At 40.2% G+C, this 24,413-nt stretch overlaps 1 protein-coding gene across 1 annotated transcript in view; it reads right to left on the bottom strand.

Moving 5' to 3' along the window:
• ADAMTS17 (ADAM metallopeptidase with thrombospondin type 1 motif 17) overlaps positions 1-24,413 on the bottom strand; it is a gene marked incomplete at both ends in the record, with an annotated part of 165,463 nt that overhangs the window by 18,214 nt on the left and 122,836 nt on the right. The window contains 4 exons of the mRNA XM_079541061.1: positions 3,136-3,340; positions 15,086-15,221; positions 17,223-17,382; positions 21,405-21,562. Of these exons, the coding sequence (XP_079397187.1) occupies positions 3,136-3,340; positions 15,086-15,221; positions 17,223-17,382; positions 21,405-21,562 (659 nt within the window). The remainder of the gene's footprint in view (positions 1-3,135; positions 3,341-15,085; positions 15,222-17,222; positions 17,383-21,404; positions 21,563-24,413) is intronic.

Here is a 24,413-nt window from a genome sequence, read left to right as displayed (position 1 = left end):
ACTGAAATGGAGAAACGTTTTAAATAACCAGTTCAGTCACAGGTTAATAGATCTACCAATGCTGATACAGCCATCTGTGTGCATGCTACTACACAGCAGCACAGCTAGTCTCTCTGCTCTTCATTTTCATGCCACTGCAGTGGTTAGGAGTGAGAAATTTTCTTAAAGAGCCACTGGGGACAGGTGGATGGAAAAATGATATATGTATGAACTGAGATAAAAACTAACCTTCTCTAGCATGTCAAGTTCTCCCCTTTAGGGGATCGGCACGGAAAAAGACAGTTGAGTTGACACTGAATAAATACTGAAGATACGAGATATTCTGTGAGGTCTTTTGAACATAATCCAAGAAGCTTCTCCATCCAGGGGGTCTATGCTGGAAACAAGTGTCAGCTTGATATAAATTACATCAAATGGACAAATCTCAGCATGCCTGTCTAATCGTCTTAAAAATACAATCCAGGCAGTTCTGACCTGCTGGCCTTGTTAAGGACATGAATGACAAGCGTTTATGAGCTGGCAAGCAAACAGACGTGCCTTTAAATACTTCAGAGCACTACAAAGTGACTTCTTGAAAATCTGGGAAGCCTTCCACTTAATTTACTATGTGCTGCTCATGGCATGACCGCCTTACGGATGTAACATCTTTGTAACAAGCACAATTGTAGAGCTGTGCTAGATACCAGGATGAATTCTTCCAGGCTTTGCACAATTCCAGAAACTGCTTTGCTGGAATCCTCAAAATGCACGAATTGCCAGAGAGCCAACACCGGAGCTCCCTGAACAGTACCTTAAAGCCACGAATTTGCCCTAAGCAGTACAGATTTTCCCATATAAACTATAATTTTCCGCAGCTCTCAGGTGGACTCCTTGGGGTTGCTCTTGTTCGTCTCAAACTATAAAGAACAATATATAAAATAATTCAAATGGTCCAATTTACTGAAAGTAAATCAAACTGAAGCAGGAGTATTTTTCACAGTATGAGAATCCTCTAGGTGGGCTGTACAACTGAGTTTGGGAAAGACATCAACTGTTTATTCTTCCCAAAGCTTTTAAGTCATTCACAGATCAGTACTGCATTTACTTTTCCTAGACAAAAGGTTCCCAACAGGTCTTTGGTTGTCACATATAAATCATTCCCTTTAAGAGGTTTTTTTTGTTCAAGTCCTCTGTCATCGTGATTTTTTTCTCATGCATAGATTTTACACAGATTCTAAAACAAGATAGCCTACTAGGAGCCCCTTAGTGTCTAGTTTAGATGATTAGGTTTTATTTTATTAGCAAATTATCTATTCGAATCCCACAAAGTTTTGTAAAGGAGTATCACAACTTTGCAGTTAAGATATGACTCTTTTATTTGAAGGAAATTTGAAATCCATTGTTTTTTTCTACTCAAGTTCCCTAACAGCAGAAACATTCACCTTTTTGTGACAGTCTCTATTTCTGTCATTAAAAATGGATTAAGTGGTACTTTGTCCAAAATAATCTCAAGTGTTTGGCAATAAAAGTGGAACTTAATTTTTTCCACACTGAAGACTGCAATGGAATTTGCTTTGAGAACACACATTTTTGATTGGGGACCAGACACCAGTGTGTTCAACTGCTTTTGTTGTATAACCAGAAGTTCAAAAACACACACAAGAAAATTGATTTATAAAATGTTATTACTACTATGATATTTTTTCCACAATATTAGAACAAAATGAGTTACATGGTCACAAATACAGAAGATTTCCAGTTCATAAAAAACTTTCTGTAACTTGACTTACTCCAATTAAAAACAAAAACACAGGAGTACCTAACATTAAAAAAGACCATGAACACTCCAATGACAAAATTCACCCTGTAAGGCAGGTAGGAGCTGCAGTGAGAAGACTAGTCTGCTATATGCACTGCTACAGCTCACCTTGTATAGCTATAAGAAATAAAAAGAGCACCATCTGAAAGGTTTATTTTTGTAACACATGAAAGACGTATCAGAGAAATTATTAAAACTCAATGTATTTCTCCACATCTTTTCAAAACAGGTAAAAGAATCTAATGCATTAGTGAACAGGTACAGCGTCCTGCTGGAAGGAAACACTACTCTCACTTGAGTGTTTCACTTGCCAAGCAGAGATTTTCTGCTCAAAAGGTGGACAGTGGATCCACACTGTGTTTTTGTTAAGAGATACTGTTCTTCAGTGCCAGGTCCCTGGTATCTTGTGTTCTGTGACTTTTCTAACAATAATATTTTGCAAAAGATCTTTGACAATGCTTTAAACAGGAGCTCACTGTTTCAAAATAGAGACAAAAAACAATGAAATATCCTGCCCACAAAAATGCCCGTTTCTGGACAGACTTGTAGCACAGCCAGGCTGGAATGAGACTAGTAGCGACATACGTACTGCACCAATACTGACATCATCTTTTCATTGTTCAGATCAGCCTAACAGATACAGCACCAAATCTGACATGGAAAACCTATTAGAACCATTACTCATAAGGTGCAGGCAAGGTTACCATGTATTTGCTGAGTGCTTCTCGTGAACTGTAAGCATGCTCCTGGTTCACTCTGTTGCTAAACAAAGTGAAGGCTGTCCAGATGACACTTTGTTAATATGTGAAATGGATTTATAATATCTGAGAATAACTTCTTAACTCTCTGCAACTACATGGAGACACACAAGAAAGCAAAGTATAACCAGCTTTTCTGTGTTCCTGGAATTACACAAAAGAGGGTTGGACAAGGCCCAAAGACTGTATATTCTCTGCAACATGCAGCTGTTTGATAAATATGGTATTTTGTTTCATACCACATTTAAACAGAGCCAGAAGATCTGTTAGGTTCCTACACTTCCAGCTGTAGGTCAGAGAAATGTTTTTCCTTGGTGGTCAGACTTTTCAGATGGAAAGATATAGTTAACATAGCACGATATCTAATACTTGCCTTAATAACTCATCTGGTATGTGATACAAACCTCAGCTTAAACCTAATCATTTCAACAAAAACCAATCCTACCTAGTGCCTCAGTACTGCAAGTTACCAAGTATGCTGACTGTGAGAATGTGCTTAACTTCAAGCTCTTAGCTAAATTAGGGCAGCGTATCCAGAACTGTGTGCTGTCTGGCTTCTCTCTTGGGTCAAATTCTTACCTTTGACCACTCTGATGCTTCCCAAATTGAGAGGCAGTCCCGTCCTTCACAGCTTTGTACTGTTGCTGGTTTGTTGCCAAGGCAGTAGAGGTCCCTTGTGTTAACATAGGTGCCATTTTGCAGCTGATAAACACAAGTCACTTCCCGATGCTGGATACCTTTCTCACAAGTGGCAGAGCAGGGACTCCAATGGCCAGTCACCCACCTGGGAAGGAGACAGAGAGGGAATATTAAAAAAAATAATAATAATAATAAAAAAAAAGTAGGATAAAATATTGCGCTTAACCTGAAAACAGAGAAATAAGAAATTAGCAATTCTTCCTAGGCTTGTGGGTTCTCCAATGTTGCTGTACTGCTGTCAGACTGAGATCTGGCCTGAAGTGTGTAGAGCAGAAAGGGGCTGTGTACAAGTGAATATCTGCTCTTGGCTCCATGCTAGACAGAAACACCATTCATAGAATTAGGGACCTTAAAAATGGGGAATAATTGCCTATGGCCATTGTTAGCAAATTTGAATACTATTTAACTGCTCAATAAATACTTAAAAATACAAGATTACTCCACTAGAAAGGAATCTGCAACACTGATTCAAAGCTGCCACAAGGATGTACCATAACACAAACTGGATGGGAGTGGGGGATACTTACCTTTAACCATCATTTTTCTGAGCTTTGGGATTCATTCACTTTGTAAGCACATTTCAGTTGCCATTTGCTTTCCCTTTGATCAAATGTGCTGGGAACAAATACACGAACATCGTTTCGGTTTGTTTGTTTGCTTTGTTTTCTCCTTAAAGGCTCACAATGCTGTGAGTTGTTTGGGTTTCTGCCAGTGTAAGGGACTGCTACTATGAGCAGACCCTTGCTGTGGCCATGCATCCTTCTAGCTCAGTGTAAGGCTGACTGAAAGGCTCCATAACAAGATGCTCTGGCAGTATCACTGTGGTTAAAAAGCTGGCCTACGTGGCAGTGGATAAAATGTCTGCGAAGAATCTGAATTAGGAGGTATATAGAGAGGGACAATTATTTCCTAAAGACAAGCAGCATTCATCTTCATGCCTCCTGTAATCTGTCAATGAGGAACATCTCTTTGTAATTACAGGCATTCCTAGATGAAGTGAATGATGGGAACAATAATTGTAGGCACTAGGCACCGGAAGGCTATCATCATCAGGTAATTGACCTTCTAGCCTGTTATTTAGGACTGTCATCTGGATTAGCATCCTAATACCATGAATCTTTTACTTGTCACCCAATCCTGGGTTGCCTGTAATGACAAGGACCAAAATAAGAACATTCAAATATAAAAGCTTGCTTAGAAATATTGTTTCATTTTACTGAAGTTTCCAGCAGTCAGGATAGAGCAACACACAACACCTGACTAGTCACACTTCTTTTGAATTTACTCCATAATGCCTCAAAAATCTAACAATTCTTTCTCTTTCTGACATTTGTGAGTGGGGAAAAATCATTTCAAAACAATTTGCAGAAACATCCTCATTTGGTGCAACTGGCATGAATTCATTTGCCAGCTGCTGTGACTGGTGACCTGCTGAGACAGCACTGATGACAGCAAAGGCAGAAACCAATTAGTTTGAGCAGAACAGGATCAGGAAGGCTGGCCACCTGTCTTTTGTGGAACAGAGCCCCATTCAAGTGTTTCTTTGCAGAAAAGCAGTTGACACATTTGTGAATTTCTGTTGGCTAAAGCAGCTCGCAAACTACCAAACATATTCTCTAGACAGTCATTTTGGTGCATCACTGTGGCTGAGTACTTGCTATTTACTTATGGAATGGGAAAATGCCAGCTGAGTGAAGACTGAGACTGACAAAAATTGACTTTGAGTGCAGAAATCGGTGTTCATGAAAATTAATAGCCAGGCTCCCTCGCTACCATCTGGGCTGTGCCCTGCTAGAGCCCACGTGTAAGCAGCTATTGAGCCAGGTGAAGGAACCGTTCAGTAAGGGCACAAAGGGGGAAAAAGTAACTTTGCTTTATGAGCTGAATGTGAGTCACAGGGCCAGGAAGGGTTTCTGTAGAGGCTCCGCTGAACTAATATTCACTTCAGCACCATGCTCTCACTGTGATCTACAGCTACTGGCAAAAGAAAAAGGGACTGAAAGCAAAGGAGAAAGATAAAAATACATTCTTGGCAGAAGCTGTCTGTGTGCTTTCATTTAGGATGGGCAGCATGCTGCATGCCAACTATTTCCAAGATGCCGTAAGAAGTCAGGTTATGACTTTCCCTACAGGAAGAAAAATTCCTTTTTCTATTTTTCTTTTGTTACTTCTGTGGAGGGGAGAAGTCACCTCATTTCTACCCTGCTGAGTGATCTTGGGTTAGGGTTGCTCCAGCACACACACACACATAGGTCAGTGCGACAAAAAGAACAAGCATCATCATCGACATGAGAAGACTGCACAGAGCATCAGTCAAAACCTAGAGAATCAACAGAAAGCTATGGCTCAGGTCATTTCTTATCTAGTCTGTGGTAAAGATGTCATCACCCCAGCATTTTCATTACAGTGGTAGTCATATGGCCAGCTTCAGCTACACATCCACCACATCCATCCCTCATCCTAGCCTGCATCCACTGATGGGTACAAGAAGATGGGGCACCCTATAAAGGATCTCTGAAATCTCACAGCCTACTTGTCCTGCTGGTGAAACTGTTATTTTATTGCCTGGAAGACACTAAAGATTTTTTAATTACTCTGACAGGATTTCAACATCATAGCACATTACCAAACAGAAAAGACAAAAGATTTGTGGTTAAAATGGTTAAATATGAAAATTCCTGTCAGTTTCAGAGTTAGTAAAGGAACATGCAGCACGGTATTTGTAAAATTACTAATCGCATGTAATAAATAAGCTGGGAAGACAAACGAGATGCACAAATAGCAGCAATCATTGTTACAATTAAATTACATACAGACATTTTCCTCTCTGCGCTGTTATTACACCTTTTGAACCCTCTAGATAAGAGACTTCATTTTCATTTTCAAAAAAAGTTTAAGTATTTTTCTTATGACAATGTCAAAAACAATTCCAGTGTTCAAACACAGAACTCCAAGTCACCCCGGTATTACTAACCAAGCCCATTAACAGTTGTACACTAAGCCACATGTGTAACGTAGACCATTCAGCTTTATCCATGCTTTTTTTTCCCCCTCCATTTTGCAATCTTACATCTATGGAAGATTCAAGGGTTAGATGATCCCTGCTGGTGGTTAGATTTATGAAGAAAGTAGTAAGCTCTTAAGTAGAGATTTTTTAACCTAGAGAGTGGCTGTCTTTCTAGCTAAAAAATGCACTGTAGGGTCTGTTTTTCTCTAGCCTCAGAAGTCTGGGATGGGCAGAACATGCAATCTGAGAGGGCTGTTTTAAATCTATCTTCTGAGTCTTCTTCAACCTCTGACCTCTCCATATCTCTGTTAAGAAATTGGGAGTTCTTCTCATCTGCTATTGCAACAACCATCTGGCAGGCCCCTGGAGCAAACGTGAAATATCTTTAAGAGGTTCGGTTCATCATTTGATCTTCGTAGAGTCTGGATTAGTCATTAACATTGAATTATCTATTCTACCTACTTGCCTAAGACTCCCACATTTTCTCTGAAAAAAAAAAGAGTTTACAATACTATGTACACAAACCCAAAGGAGATGAAATGTCTGCAAATGACCAGTTGCAGCTAAAGATTTAGGAAAATATGCAGTGAAGAGGGTCCAGGCTGAAGGATGAGGTGGAGAAGTGCATCAAAAGACACGTGGTCACTTTTCAGATCAAAAAGTAATTGCATGTTCTAGCATAAATACTGCAGCTCATTAAGTTTCACCTGATTATTTCTGACTTGAGCCCTGCATAAGACTGGTGCCTGCAGGTTGGTTCTGGTCCACGAACAGAACACCCACCATATGTTTGCACACACGCTCACTGCCCCACAGGGGTTGCGTTACTTCTGTTCCCTCGCAAATGCTACACTGAAATTTCCTTACTTTGGTAGTAATAGCTTGGACCAAAGATACATTTGTAATAACACTGATAATTCTATTTTTAGTAAACCTGGTTTTTGATTACTACTGTTAGTTGAGAGCCTGTACCACCACTAAATTATCAGAAGACATTTGCTACTAAACAATATGTAGCTGATTTGAAAAATCACGTTACAGATACTAATCTAAAGCAGTGCAATTTGAACACTCCAACACTTTGTTGTTCACTTTTTGGTTTAATGTAGGTTGTTGAGTTACTGTACAGGGGGGGATAACTCCGTTTTTAATTAGAACTGGTTGTCTTTAGCTCCGGTCTTTGATGCAAAATCATGTTGAAGTTGCTGTTATTTTTCCAAGGCACCTGGATGAAATTGTGGCTCTACTGAAATCATGCACAGCTCTGACTAACATCACTGGGGCCAGCATTTCACATGGAATAAGTGCAGAAAGCAGAACAGGAAAAGATTTCCGAGAATCAGTCACATGAAACTGATCATCAGATATTTTTTGCTTGTATCTATCAAACTAAATCCATACTTGAATGCATAGAGGGACGAAAGCACTGTTTACAAGCAGACCCATGATTTCCACCAAATACATACGCTGTCATTGTATCTTCCTCTCTCCACACACTTCTGAAACTCTCCACTACATCTCTGCTCTGCTGGGGTCAAAATAACCAGGTGAATCTTGATGGCTGGGAGCAGGTTGTGCCGCACCCAGTCACAGTTGTTGCACTGGGGTTTTTTTTTTTTGGAAAAAAAGTACCAGGAATCTAGTAGAATAATACAGCTGCTGATGTCGAAAGTAGGACTCCAAGACTAACATTCCTGTCTGATTGCCTTTATAAACAGTGCTCAGTAATTTTCCAGTACAGTAGTCATTCTGCAAGCAGACTTGCCAGCTTTTGCTCACACAGATTTCTTTTTTTCTCTAGTGATTATCTTTTTGACAGCTTTATTTTTTTTAATTTCCCATTACAAAATTGATCAGAAGACACTGTCTTATAATTTATGCACACTTCAGGAAGCTGTTTTTTAATTTCTTCAAATCCAACTCTTTGATTCTCCCTCCTTTCTCCCTCAGATGGAGCAGATCACTCTGTTTCCAAAATGTCAGTGTGGCATTAAAGTGACCATTGTCCTTGTTTGCAGCTGCCCCGCTGCACTAAGGCACAAAATATCAGCATGTTAAGAGACCTTTGCAGTGAGATCCCCCTCTCCTGATCCGTGCTTGGTGTGCCTTTGGTGGGGCGGCTGGCACCCAGCTCCATTCCCTGCCATTCAATGAAGGCCATGCAGGATATAAGCAGCATGAAGAGCATTACCACAGGCAGCAGAAGGGGTGAATTTCACCCATAATTAAATATTTTGCTAGATCATCCCACTAATCCCTTTTTGTGGGTAGAGATTACACTTGGCCTGAAGAGCTTTAAACCAAAGAGGCACAGATCATTTAACATTTTAAAATAATACAATGTTCAAACATAAGGTTGTTGAGTCAAACATTACAACTGTGATGTAAGCCAGCCAGGGTGTTTACACCAAAGCTAAGAAACCTGTCTCATGACTCCATGTGAAAACTAATGCCAAATAAACTTCAGCTCCAGCCAGCCATCTTAAATTATTTGATGTAAATGCATTTACCAGTAGCCAAAAAACCCTCCTAATTTTATCCTCTGCTTATTCCCAAGCCTTTTCTCTTACTTCTTTTCCAGAATTGCCTCAATGAGCTGAGTTGCTGGATTTCCTTGGAAACATCATTTTGTCTTTCAGTAGCTAATTAACTCCTGACTGCCTGTTGCTGTCCTTAATGAACTGCTTACAGCACAGAACGCACATGATTTTGTCTCCTTGTAGTGGATGGCGATAACCAGACGTGCCCACCATAGGACATCAGTTACCCACAGCAGCTACTCACAAGGGTACCCAGTTAGTGTCATCCTTCTGTTCTGCAGCATTTGGCTTTGTCTGCAAGCCCTGCTAGAGCCCAAAGAGCAGCCAGCAGGGCGCAGCATCGCCTGCTCGCTCAGCCTGCAGCCACCGGGCCTTGCACCGTTTCCAGCACAGTCCTGGCAAATTCATTAGACTGATTTGAGAAATCCCAACTCCAATTTTGGGAAGTGCTTCAAAATGAGCTCTTACGTGGTACCTCCTTGGATCAGAGGGTGCTAACATTACTATTTATGCCAGATTTCCAGCAGGCTAAAATGATTTGAAACCATCCCCATAGCTGTTCTTTTTTTTTTTTTTTTCCATGTAACCAAAATCAAAATACACAAGAGGGAATGTTTCTTAGCATAAGGCACAGATAAGGTTCTGAACTCCGTGCCACTGGATCTTAAGGATGATAAAGCTTTGTCCTGGTTTCAAAAGAGTCTGAAAACATTGATGAAATTGCATACCGGTTAAATACATAGCATCCACTCTAGCTCTGTCCCTTAACATATACTCCCAATACGTCCCTCCACTTCAGTATAATTTCCATACAGCCCTGTAAGTAACTTCTTAGTTTTCTCAAGGAGTTTTCCACTAGAGAGCTCTCCTGAATTTTGTGGGGTTTTTCTGCAAGACTTTCACCTTGCAAAATAAAATCAATACTTTTCTGCTCCTCGTCTATGTGTAATAACTCAAATAAATGTGATGCAAACAGATTGGAATTGAGACTAGACTGAACACAGCAGGACTCATCTGACTACGGCCCAGGTCACACTACTCCAAAAGAATTTCCCCTGTAACTGTCAGTGATCATCACCATCCCTGGGCTGGGGAAATGACAGGGGTCCACTGGCAGGCACTGTCAGCCCTCACATGCTAAGGCAAAGCATGCTCTGAGTGGTCACTAGCCTTCTGGGCAAGCATGCAAGGTGCTGAGCCAGCTGAGGCCTTGCCTGACTCTTATAACTGGTTTCCTTTTACATGCAGCAGGAATCACTGTGGTGCACGAGCCTTTGGACAGCACAGTATTGGATTCCTGCCCGCAGATGGAAAAGTGAAAGGGGACTAGAAGAAAGAAAGAACGAAAGAAGCAATCCGTATAACCACAGGCCTGACCTCAGCTGCGTGCCAGCTTTTAGAACAGATTTGGAGGGAAACGATAATCAAGGATATGGTGGTAAATGGAAAATAGGAAAAATGCAACATAGACTTCCTCCAGGCAGACCAGGCTAAACTATGTGGGTGTATTTCTTTGATTAAAGTAACTGCTTTTCCAGACAGTGGAAACATGGTAGATTTAATTGATTTGGTTATCAGCAAAGAACTCCTTCTGCTGCACTGGAAATGCTTAAGCAAGTTGGAGAAACTGGTCACGTGCTGGAAAACACGTGTATCAACGTACATGATAGCTGACAGCCAGCCACAGCGCGGTGCTGTAAAGGAAGTATCAGGTACGAAGGGAACTCAGATCAAATAGCAGTGGACTTCCTGAAAGCACTGTCTTACTTTTGATGATTTAGGCACAGAACTGCTGAGAGACTGGTGAAAAACACTGCTGACAGCACAAAGTCTAGAAGCATTGTCAATGGTGTGGAGAAATAGGGTATCACAGAAGATAAACGGAACAAACTTGAGTACTGCAATAAAACAGATAGGTTGAAAATAGCATACCTTGCAAGGTTGTACACTTAGGGGCTAATAACAAGCACATCTATGTTAAAGAAGGATTCGTATGTTGAAACAAATGATGGCAAAAACATTCAGAGTGACTCTAAACCATGAAAGTGATGTAATCATGAAGAAAGCAAAGAATGCATCAGTATTGTTACTGACAACGAAGATAGGCAAGTATGAATGCAACTGTAAGGGTTAGATGAAATTGAACCTTGGATTTTCCATGCAGTTCTGGTCATCTGTGTACTCACATGATGCAGTTAAACAGTTTAAATTATGGCCTGAGTGCAGAACGTGACCAAGGCGACAAAGGGAAGTGAGAATCCATGGGCAGTCTCTTATCCAAAATGAAGTTAGAGAACATTAATGGATTTAGCCCAGCAAAATGATAGAAGATAAACTGGATTGCTGTATCATATGGCATTACACATAAAGAAAAGAGCTAGTGAGCAAATAAACAGACCTGAACAAACAGAACAAGAACAAATAGCTGAAAAAGTACAGTGAAGATTGGAAATAAAAGATCTTGACCCACACGAACAGCAAGGTCACAGAAAAGTCTTCCAGCAAGGGAAATAGGCTGCAGAGCAAAATTGTTTTATGGAAACTAGTGTATAACATGCCACTAGGACTCAAAGATGCTTTCAAGTCCTGAACAGTGAAAATAAGGGCTCAGGTCTCCTGTGGTTTTCTGTGGATGAAGGCAGTGATTTCTGGCTGTTCATGCTGCTGTTAAGCATCTGTGTAGGAACAGCACATATTCAGCAGGTCCCTAGAAGGACTCAACTCAACCTCTATTAAAATCTGTTACAGCAAAGACAAGGAAGATTAACAGTGTTTGCATACAGACCACAGCAAGTCTAACAGTTGGGGAATTTCACGTTTTTGGTTCTTTTTCTGCTTTAGAGGGGGGCATTTTCATATCCATAAACCCAACCATGCATGCTGAAGTGTGTGGCCACTGGCCGACCTATGTTTTCAGTAATAACAGCTGATGTGATCTGTGATTTCTGAATCTTGTGCCAGCATGAGCGCTGGGTTTGCCTATATATTTGGGTTGGTGTTCAGTGTGCTGGAAGCAACCCATACGCACCGCATGCAAGAATCCAGATTCCATCTGGTTACAGCAGGGTTTTGTAAAAAAATATCTAAAGAGCTAGGCAAAGGATTAGAATAAAGAGGTGCTAATAGGGTGCAGTTGGGACAGGAAAGGAAGCTGTAAAGAATTTAATGGAAAAAGAGGGTCAAGGAACATAAAAAATAAAATAAGAAGAAAAAGAGGCATTTTTTTAAAAGGTGAAAGAGTAACAATAACAAAGAATGAAAGATTCTTTTTTTTTTTGCCAGTTTCAACAAAACTCTTAAGAAAATCCTGTTCTCTGAAATTTGATTTTAAAACATATCAGTATGTCCAATCCTTTTTTTCAGCCTGTTTTGTTTTTTTTCAGATGCTATGTTGCAGTTGCAGAGCTCTAATCTCCTTGGCCTCATGAAACTACTGTCCTCTACCCCACAATATTTGGCTCTCCCAAGAGGTGGCTGAAGTTCAAAGGGATGTATAATTTGCAAAGCACTTTGAGATCATGCTGGAAGAAACACGCTATTATTAATATCGTATACTTTTTTCTCTCCAGATCATTTTATACATAACGTAGGTTACTTTTTATTTTTATTACAATCTCAGCATCAATAGTCCTCTCTGTCTCCTCCATTTGTACGACATGATCTCACTCCATCCCAAGGAGTTTGCAGACCACATTATAAGTGAATTAAGAGAAGATGCAAAGAGTGTGGGATAATGAAGTAAAGTCACACAGCATACCCAAAAATGAAACAGAGACCAAGGGCCCAATGACTGCATCCTGGGTTCTGGCCATTACACCTTTCCTTTGAGACAAATTCTCTGTAAGATGATTCCCCTACATTTTGAGTAAAAATGTAAACATACAGCAAAATGCACAAAACAGAGCAGACCTACTGCTGAAAGGAAAGCATTATTCTTTCTTCTGCTCAGGTAAAAGGCTTAGGTCTGAGTGGAAATGGGAAAGGACCTTATTGTAACAAGATGCTACAGTAATTTTACTTCAAACCCTAAAACAAATTCAGGGTTTATTAAGAAAAAAAAAAAAAAAAAGCATTGACATGGTGAAAGAGAATGGTTTCTTTAAGATGTTCTTGGTCAGAGAATATGCTAAGCATGCATTTCTAATATCTGGGTGGGCAAACACAAATGGAAATTTAAATTCTACAGAGGCACAGAGAATGTGCTTCTTGAAAATGTTTCCAGTCAAAAGCATGTTAAGTGTGAAAGTGTGGTCTACACAGAGGGAGCGAGGGAGTGTGGTCTGTCAGATCATCAGCAAGGGTTCTGTGGCCACTCTGGGCACTGAGGACATTTGGTATTGACTGTCACTGCTCAGACAGCAGAATGTCACTGTGCTGGAGCTAATTATTCCTGAGGAGAGCTGGGCTAAACTGTGGCTGTATGTTCCCTGATAGCTCTGTACAGAAGAAGAGATACCTTGGAAAAATATTGAGGGCTGGACATGAATCCACAAAAGAACACAATTTAGATACTGTAACTGGTTTGGTCCTTTCTCAGGAGGTTGTGTGTTATTTTACCTCACTGTGCCTCTGCCCTGAAGAGGCTGCAATATCATGGAGTAGGTATGCAACAAAGAGGAGACTTCACCAAGAGCTCAGGACCGTGGAGATCGCACTGAGAAACAGCACTGTGGGTCCTAAGGCTCTAAAGGACCTGATGGGCAAGACCTCTCTATGCAGTGCTCAGCCAATAGTGGCAAAAGCTTCTAACTTCTTCCCAAGCTTTTTTACGCCTCCAGCACCTGCAGCCCCTTCATATGACCTCACTGATTCACTCCAGTCTCTTCCCAATCTATTTTTAAAAAGTCTAAAAGAAATCCTTTGTGCCAAGACAGAAACATGAGCAGATGCTCCTTGTTTCAGTTTTTCAGAGAAAACGACATGATAGAAATCCCAGCAGCACTGAATTTAGGAAACTTCCTCACAGAAACGACAGTTGTTTCCCTCAAGCTACTGGGAGTTTGGCTCTCCTTATACACCTAGAAGCACACACAGTATCTCATTAAACCTTTCAGTACCACTGAAAGCATTTTGGCCACAATATTGAGCAGCTGTAATAGGTGCAGAAACAAAATGAAACCTGAAACAACCTAGTCTTATTGATGGATTACCTAACACTAGATTTCCCTGCTTCAGGGCACTTTAATCAGAATGCAGGTCCAATTAGAGGGAAATGTGTTGCTTCTCATTTCCTCTGTTGTTCCTCCCAGCAGGATGAACTTTGTAGGTACATTCCCCTGGCTTCTCTGATTATACAAGATGCAACAGATAGCAAATTCCTTTTAACAGGCCTTTGTAGATATTCATGAACTTTTTTCTAAGTTTATGTTGTGTTCTGACTGCTATCCAAAGTGGACAGTCCACGTTAGTTCACAACACCAAGCATTGCTTCAGAGCAAGAGTGAAATTTTTTGCTAGCAAATAAATAGAATAAATTAATTTACTGTCCTGTGTTTTGTCATTCTGGACAGAAACTTCACCTTTTATACAATGCAGAAAAACATAACTTGCCTAAAAGTGCTTGCCAAATCATAAAACAGTCCTTTTCATTATTTTTAGAACTTTCAGCTATTAGAGTTTAATTACTACTACTGACACAGAAAACCATCCTTTGCAAGGAAAGCACATAAAATACATTTCATTTTAATTTCTTGACTTCAACAAAATTCAGATTTGCCTTCCAAACTATGCAGGTATCGGAAGACACTGTACAAATTTAACACCAAGAAGAGATGCTTCTTGCCTGGAGGCTCCCAGTCTGAACTATTCTGCTAATACAGATCAGACATGCAAGAGAGCAGGCAAGCTATAGTAGCTTAAAGGTTGTGGGTTGTTCAGAAGTTTTTGTGTAGCACTGTAGTACTGTTAATCAGACTCTGTGCTGGTTTAAAACAAAACAAAAGTTAAATATGCTGTTACTGCTATCTTGTCTGGCTTTATACTGCAAGCTGCGCTATCTCCCAGGAGACATTCAAAAGGAAAAGAGAAGAAAGTCATCCTCAAACAATGCATGCAGGCAGTTGCATGGAATCTGGACTTACTGGCCACACATTAAATGGACTCTGAGGTAATAAAAATCTGATCTGCTCAACAAAAGGAAATGAACATTACAGCTGGTTGCTGTAGCTACCAATGTGTCCCAATGCTTTTAGACATTTTCACCATGTTCACCAGATGGAGACTTTGGAAATGGGTGATTTGTGAAGAAAAAGGATATTGGTTTTTATTATTTTTAACTCCTTACCGTGACTGGCAGGGGTGTGTGTTACATTTCCTGACCTGGGGCTCGGGGCGATTCACTCGTTGGCAGTCACTGTCATTCACCACTGTCATGGTCTTGTTAATAATTCGAGTGCAGGACACAATTGTTTTCCGTTCACCTACAAGTAAAATAAAATACTACTCTGAAAAACATGGAAGACAGTGGCTAAGAAGAAAACCATGCCAACTCATTAACCAGATTTCCCTACTATCTTCAAATATGCAATCTATACAGACATACAAACCCTGTAAGCTGTCTTATCTTCCAGTTCTGTCTAACCTTTGTACAGTGCTTTTTTCCCTAAGAAAACATACAAGTCTCTTATAAAACTGACTAGAAACTAGACTTGATTTTTCTAGCGTTAAATGGGAAAACAATACTGAGAACAACTTGCTTTCATTTCTGGTTCATCCTTCACATATTGCAGTGTCCTGTAATTACTTAGGGCAGATGCTCCAGCTATGAAAACTGGAGTCATACAATTATCTGTCCCTGATAATGGCAGGACAGTTGTCTGCTTCCTACACCCAAAAAGTTGGGTTAAAAAGGAGTAAACAGACTTGAAGAGTGATAACCTGGGCTTGTTTGTATTTCACAAATAGGTAAAATTCACTCACCAAAATAAGTTATTTCCAATTTTCCTGTCTTCCAGATATGATGCCTGAAAAATCCTGCTACTAGAAGACACCTTAGGAGTAATCAGCTTTTCTCACATAAACTATTTCTCTTGCATCAGCACTTTCACCAAGATAGCACAAGTATGACACTGGAACAGCTTTCCACTGTGTGACAGCAAGAAAGTTCTGTCATAGGGTGGCATGACAGCAACCAGATGTGACAAATAAAATGTCATCCCTGCACTATGTGACACTGCCTTACTGCATTTTGGTTTCTCAGCTTCTTTCTTTGTGACTCTGAGTTCACAACAAATTGAGTTTGTTCATATTTACAGCAGACAATTAAAAGTAACTCAAATTCTGTTAACACAAAATTTGTATAGTCTGTATAGAAGTTATCAATGGCTGAATTGATTGATGAAGTTTAGGCTCGAACTGCAGAAAGTCTGAAGGGAAGAGGCCCTTCTCAGCTAGGGTAAGCACTAGAAGCATCTGACAACCAAAGGATATGAGATCAATTGCCATCCAAGCTGTTACTACTAGTGGGAGCCACGCTGCCAGTTACTGATTTGATCCATGCATGCAGAACGTTTATAACACGAATGAAAAAGGCCTCAAACAATCTCCTACTCATTCATGTGGGTGCTTAATGGTTCTAAGAAATTGTTTTAAAAGGTGAGCAAAAGTGTCTGTTTTAAAATAAGTTTTATCTACAGAAAGAAATTCATGATTTCAGGGGAGCGAACTTGCAAATGTGAAGACGAGCGCTCTCTTCCTGTGTGAAGAATAAATAGAATAAATAAATAAATAGAATAAATAACTCAGTCTACTTGTAAAGAAAAACTGGCCAGAGAGCATGGAAAAAAATCCATTTTCTTCTGGGAAAAAACTACTTCTTCCAGCACTGAAAATTCAATGGACAGTGCCTAACAAACCAGTCTCTGGCCTCACAGGCATCAAGCTCCCCCGGGGTTTCAGCAAAACTCTTTCAGGAATCATCTGAAAAGTGTGATATGCAACGTACAATTGTACCCCCAGAAAGTCCACTGCACATTAAGAGGATCTAAGACAATCTCCAGGTGTTGTCACAGCAGTACTGTCCCTGTCTCATCCTTGGGGAAGGAAGTGTATTTAAGTGAACGTGCCTGAACACCTGTGAAAACTCTACTCCAAGAATGTGACAGAGATTTGAGATATGAGGCTGCACACAGTGCCTTAAGCCATCCATGGAGCACTAACCCAGGTGCAGTTCCAGCCTGGAGTAGCAAGCCGACAAAGCAGTGTCCCTGCCAAAATGCTGGGTGAAAATTAACTGTGGGGATGGGGATGAGAGCTGGGAGAGCTGGTGAAAACGAGCTCTCATTTGAACTCATTATGGTAATATACATTACCATGGCCAGTTTCCTTCATGCTTTGGCAACACTGCCTTCTGCAGGAACCTCTCTCATGGCTGATGTCTGCAAACACTGCGTAAGTACCACCAAGCTTCCTTATGGCCTTACCTCCTCCACACTGCACACTACACCCTTCCCATCCGCTGTGCGTCCAGATGTACAATGAATCCTGTTGCTTTTCTGGCTCACTTCTGTTTTCAGTAGTATAGTTTACAGGAATTGTGTATTCATAATGAATTCCGTAATTCTGGTCATGAAATAACAGCACCTGGTTCAGCAGGAAAAGAAAGACTGTTACAACACTGGGAGCTGGGAAAGTCACCAGAATGCGGGGACCATAATGCTAGAAATGCTGCCTCAGGTCAATACTTCTGTCATGTAAGTACTTCATGAAAGGCAACCAAATCTTTATCTATATGAACCTGAAATTTCAGTAGTGTTGGCAATATGGGGCATCTCTGAGATGCACGAACTGCTCATGATTTATATTTAATGTCCAAACCTGGAATTTGGTTCAAAATTATTACTTTCATATGAGACTCAAAGATCAGCAAGCCACCACCTGGAGAGAAATAGTAAGACAACAGGAAGCACTAAAGCAACAGTTTCCATATAGCTGTTTATATTTCATATAAACTACTACATATAAACTAGTCTCATGAACTATTATATATATTCATATAAACTATAACTATTTATATTTCATATAAATACAGCTATTTAAATGAGTGTCTGGAGTTAAAAAGTCACTCATCAGACCTGTCCTGCCTTTGTTTTCCAGAAACCAGGTTGTCTCCAAGTCTCATGAACAGACTCAGGCTTCTGGTTGGGAAATTTAGTAGAGAATGGGAAAGTTCTAGATGAATGTGGTACAGTTTACAGGTTATTGCAGCCTGCTCTATCCTATCCTGCCTGAAAAGTGGGGATTGGACAAAATAATCTCCAGAGATCTCTTCCAACGTCAACCATTCTGTGGCTCCAATTCTATAGCTGCAGTATTTATTGTTGCATTTGAGTGGGGCTGCAGCAGTTCACAGTTTGAAGGCAGAAGAGTTTATTAACACTTCTGAAAGCACAACTGGGTCCTTCTCAAAGCAAAAGAAAAGGAACACTAAAAAGATCACATGCCCCCGGGCAATGTGGCACTTAAATTGAAGGAGACTATTCCTGCTGACAAGCTGTAGGAGCAGGATTTTATTGTCTCAGAAGCCTGAGGACGGCAAGAAAGAACCATATCATACAGCTGCTGGCAGCATATATATTTTCGTACCCCTGCATATTGCTGGAAGGAGATGAAACCTGCTTTCAGCAGCAAGCTGATTACTTCCCATGGAGTCACTTATGATATATGTCTCTAGTATTATTACTCTGAAAATCACTATTAAAAACTGCAGAGGAACAGAGAAAAACGCTTAACTTTTCTCCACAGGCAAATGACAGGTCTGGTCCTGTTCTGATTTACCTATTGAGCTTCATTTGGCTCCCATTTCCACTGGCTTAAGTCAGAAGTCACTTGAAGACACCCAAAAAGCGGTATGAGGCCCACAAAATCTGAATTATCGCACTGACACAAATATGATAGAAGTACTACTGGATGCTGATGCAGTGGCTTCAGATTAGCCTATAATAATTATCTCACAATCTCGGTAGCATTAGAGAGGTGCATTCTGCTGGCACCTGCCAAATTGGAGCTGAATCTTACTGGAGAAGATATTTTAAGTACTGCTGTCATAAGTGAACAGAGCAGCTGGCCAATTGAAAAAAAAGCAAATTTACAAATGCTATTTCATCCCAACAATCTTTGCTTCCCATTAAGAATGGCAGAAATCCCTCCTACTTTACTAATAATTTCACTGAAGCTGTCAGAAGTTCTATTCAACAACAGTGACAACCCTCAACACCACACAGGCTGAAATAAGGGGTCATGTTTGCAGGCACTGATGTCCTGGAGGTCTGTGCAAGTGAATGCTGTGGGACAATCCAAACTCAGCACTTGTGAGCTGCTCTGCGCAATGCAAAACTCCACTACAAAAATTACCTTCAAGAAGAGGTGTGGAACAAAAGTACAGTTTTGCCTCAGCTATGGAGGGATCCTTACTACCAGAACTGAATGCCAAGGTAGAAGCCAGGTGAATGCACTTTTATTTTCTCCACAATCCAAACTATCAGGCAGTCCAGCAGCAGAGAACTCAAGTTCTGCTCTGGCTATCTTTTAGTGCATGAGATACAAACAGCTTGTTTTACAGAATTGATCAATTGGCCTTGTCTAAAGCATCTTTATGCTTTGGGAGTGTCTGGTTGTCCTCTATTGCCAAAAAGAGATCTAGCACAAGCCTAGCTACGCAAACATTAATTTCTCCAAGAAATATACTTAAGCAATGCACTTGGAGAAATGCCTTAAGTATTAAAAACCAGCCCCTAAGAAGAAATCCTTATTATCTCAATATGGGAGCAAGACCAGTGAATCTAAAGGCCCATATGAAATCAATTTAATGCAATTTTGTAGCCACATATAATTGGTGTGTGTGTATGTGTGTATAATTGGTTTCAAATGCAGGTCACAATGGATTGACTGAAGCTTCTGGCTCTTTGTCAGGCCAGTGTATTCCACCACTGTTTGAACAACAGTTTTCTATTTAGAGGTAAGTGGTAACCATCCTGCCACTCTTGTGTTGAAAGAATGAAACCCACTACCCTATATTAAGGAAAAGATTAATATCTGATCTGAAGCTTTACACGTGCTTTGTTTATGACTGGCAGTGATTTTAGGCCATGTTTTTTTTTTAATGGCCTGGTAACTTTTCCTCCTTTTTAATCATTTCAGGAGGAAAGATGAAGAAGGAAAGCTTCCTCTGCTCATATCTGCTGAAAATGCAAGTCTGCACCTGAAAATGATACAGAGAACCTCTTGATCACTAATTTCCTATGTTGTTTACTTATTCCTTAGTAAAGGGGAAACTATTTCTTTAAAAATAGACCGATGCTGAAGTTTGAAAAAAGCCAGTACAAGGTTTTACTGCAATATGCCTCAACCAAGCAGTGCTCTGGAAAGTTCCTAGAGCTGGCAAAGAAATCCTGCACAGCATCTTCACAAACAGTACGTTTTTCTTACAGGAGGTTAGGAAGATCTTGCAAGTACATTTTTTTAAACTGGGCTGTGAGATGTTTTGTGATGAATGCAGTAATTAAAAAAAAAAAAATCCAGGAAGATAGGAAGAGATTTCTGATATTTAGCAGCATTTGAAGTCAGCACACACTGAACAAATGACAGAAAGAAACAGTACACAGAAAAATGTCATTGGATAATAAACCACTGGAAACAATGCAAACATTAAAATACACGGTTTGTATGCAAACCTCTCTCTTGAAACTGAGAAGCCTTATGCAAACTTCCAGCTAGCAGCATATGTGAGAAAGGCATTATTACAGCTATGTTACAGATAGAAACTTTAAGGAGCTGGCCCACAAACCACACCATCACCCACTAGTAACAGGACTGGGACTACACTCCTATTCTTCTCACCCCTGTGGACTTCTGACTCATGTTCTCATACAGCAGCTATAAGAGTGTTTATAAAAGGTGAGGTTAACAGAAGGACATCAATAAAACTTTCAAAAACAGCTTAAAACACATAGTATAAAAAAATAAGAAAAGAAGGAACATTTCTGTGTGCAACATCATTACAAACTCACACTTATCACCTCTGCATGTAAAATGTACATCTTTTCTGTTAGAGCAACAACATGTTTGAAAATACAGAATATTACAGAATCATGGAAGGGTTTGGGTCGGAAGGGACCTTTATGATCATCCAGTTCCAACCCCCTGCTATAGGCAGGGACACCTCCATCCAGACCAGGTTGCTCAAAGTCCTCCCCAGCCTGGCCTTGAATGAATATGCTTTGGCATCAGCTAAGATGGAAACTTGCTAAATATCTGTGGCTGGGTGCGTCCATGAAGTAAGGAAGACTCTTGTAAACCTATGTTCTGTAGAGTGGATCTGTCACATTGTCTGACACGTTACAAGAATGTTCTGTACCAGACATGAGTGTACTGGGACACTGTATGTTCTTCCACAGCAGAGTTCCAGTTATTTTTTAGTAGTGAACTGGGTTTCTCTAGACCTTCCAATACTGCAAAAGAATTCAAGGAGAAGCACTCCTTGAATATCTCTAAGCATATCTCTAAGAAACTCTAACGAGGAAACAGTCAAAATTTCACTTTCAGAGGGGATATAAACCCTTTAGGTTGCATCACTTAAGAAACACAAACAAAGGATATAAAGTTACCATCAAGTGCAGTGGTATTTTAGTTGGTCCTTTGGCAGAGATTTTCTCCCACAGCCCCCTTCGCACGTATCGGACAGTAGTGCCTGCGATCTGAAACTCACCAGGAAGCTCAATTTTCCAGTCGCTGTTAATGGATCTCTTACTGGAATCTTTTAAAGCTGGAAAGAATCAGATATCAGGGAATGAAATGAAAGCAAATTGATAATTACAATATAGCCCATTGACTGACTACACTGACTGAGGGCTGTGCTTCTTTCTCAGCCCATCTAAGTGCAAGATGCAGTGACTTTGTAAGACACACTAGCTTAAAAAAAAATTAAGTATATTGTTAGCCAACGAATGGTATGGTCACTAATTTGAATATATTCTGTATGTCCGTTGAAGAAGGCATTTCTAAATACATTAATATTGCCATTAGGTAATAATAATGTCATATAAACTGGTATTGCCAAGGTTTTACTAGTTAAAATCTTCAGTTTCTGCTTCCCAAAGAAGCAAAGTTATCCATCTTCAAAACTGAGGGGGGGGAAAGAGTGTGCAGCAGCAGTTTACAAAGGAAAATTAAATAAGGGTAATTACCCCACCCTTAGAAAAAAAGCACTAATTTGGAACTAAACTGCACAACTCTTCCACTATTTGATCCGTTTCAGAAGTTTGCCTGAAAAACACACACATTCATGGCATGTCATTGAATTGGGCTGCATACGCAGTCCTTGGCAAAGGAAAGTTTGCACAAGTGAGATGCTTTTCTTTAATTTTCAGTGAAGTTTCAATCTGGTTTTAAAAGTATGACTAAAGCACTAGAGTCCTGTGTTAACAAGCAAGAACTGCCAAGCAGGAGTGGCTAGGAAAGTGCAAAACTTACTGAGCCATTTTCCTTATCCATGCTAAGCAGAATACAGATTGGGAACAGACAGCATAATTAAAGAAAATTACTTAGAGCTGTAAGTCTTACTGGAATAATCTTATTATTAATCAAAAGGTTACACATTAAGCACACACACATATACATAACATAAACATGACTGGTGTATCTTATATATTGAAAAATAACACATAACTCACTTTACACATTATTCTCAAATCTCGCAATTTAATCTTAGAAAAATGGACAGCACCATAAATTTGGACATATAGACCAACTCGCTAGACATGTCAGAAGAAATGCCTCTGTGCATCAGTAAGGACAAGGAAGGAAGCCCTGTAAGATGATTATCAAAAAGGAAAGGTACTTGCAGTATTGTGTCCTTCCTTCCAGAACAATCTACTGCATCAGCAACACTGATATTCTCTGAACACTCAAAGGAACTCCAGCCATATGGTCATAATCTTACTGTGAGTTGTCAGTGCAAGTTCATTTAGGGATTTCTCTGTTATCTATGTTACAATGGAAGCACAGTTATTCAGATGTCTTTGTGACGCACCGAGGGAAGAGAAAATTGGCAGACCATCCTGCAACAGAGAGAAAGCCCCAATGCCCTCCATGGAAATCAGCATACTATGATTGAATTTGCTGTGACACCAGATAGATTAGTCTGTGTTTTTCAGTTACTGGGCTTCCTTAGTTCAAGGTTAACTGTATCCTTTGGCTAAGCCTTTAAAATGGTGTTTTCTTAACCTCCAGCATTTCAAGCCTATTTTATTCCCTTCCAGTAAAAAATACAACTTTGGCTTTCATTTTACTGAGTATATTGTCAGGAGGTAAGAGGAGCTGATTTAAAGCCTTTTTAAATGGCAATAGGAAAATCTCCCATTTTCATCCCTTTGGATCAAGTTCCCAAAGCCAGCAAATCCTTCCAGCTGCACATAGGCCACATATAATTCACTATTATGCTTAGAGGACCAGGAACTGGACTTCCTGTCCAATGCACAACGCACCTGAGTTATCAGTTCGGTCTAATCTACTGTGGGGAGTGTCAGTAGTAATACTGGATCATTCTACAAAGACCTTCCTTTTATTCTGGTTGGCCTTTTCTAACATCTTTCATACAGATTCTACAATGGAAACTCCCTTAAGACATGAAGGATCTTCCTCGAATGATGTTTAAGACAATAGAAATCTCTGTTAGTTTCCTCTATAAGGGACTTCCTGAAGATTGTTCACCTTGGCTCAAAAGCATGAGTGCCTGGCACCACAGAACCCGGAGAGGCCACCGAAGTATGACTTCAGAATGGGGACTGTCTCAGCTTCTTCATGCTGTTCCAAGTATGGCACACATATATGTTTTCCAGGCACCTGAGCACTGTTATCTGCTTTATTAAAATGATCCCTGTCATTTTTCACTTGTAGCCAAGTCAGCTTGATTTCTCCCAAACAACTCCTAGCAAGGGTCAATACTTTCCATGGTCCGTTCCCAACAAGCAGCACACACACAGACCCCTGCTCTGCAGGCTAAGAAATGAGTTTGATGATGTCCTGCTATGCTATGGCAATACAACTCCCTCTGCAGCTTGCTTCTATCCTGCTTTGCTCTCCAATCTACAAAGTGCCTTCTGTAAACTTCAGACAGAATTCCAAAGAAGGATTGTTTTCCTCTGCCAAAGCCTACTGGCTTCCAGGCTGATCAAAGCAGCCATCACACTGGGCTTGAGGAGCTGTGAACATGACAAATCAAAGCTGTGGATGAGATATAACTATCTCCACTGCAGTATGGCTGACTAGTAAAAATACCACGGCACATGCTCACAAGAGCACACAAGAGCTTGAATAACAAACCATGCTTTGGCTCTTGCTCATCAAAGGAAGACAGCTTGCTGATAAAAAAGAAAAATGTTTAATATTTGTGGATCTCTCTTCTAAGAAAGGCTTGATTTTGATTGCTGCAGGCACTGTTCCCCAGATGACTGAGTAGAAGGAAACAGCCCAAAAGGTACTTCTTGAGAATTGTAGGAGTTGTATTGGAGACTGCACAGAGTATCTGAGCCAGTGTGTTCACTGCTGTTTGTATTCACTCCACGCAGGTGCTCCATCAGTAAGGATCAATTCAGCTATATATAATTGATAGCTCT

Source organism: Tetrao urogallus (assembly GCF_951394365.1).
Source record: "Tetrao urogallus genome assembly, chromosome: 11".
In the NCBI taxonomy this organism is placed as follows: domain Eukaryota; kingdom Metazoa; phylum Chordata; class Aves; order Galliformes; family Phasianidae; genus Tetrao; species Tetrao urogallus.
The sequence above is the reverse complement of the archived record's forward strand: the minus strand, read 5'-3'. Positions and strand labels throughout refer to the sequence as shown.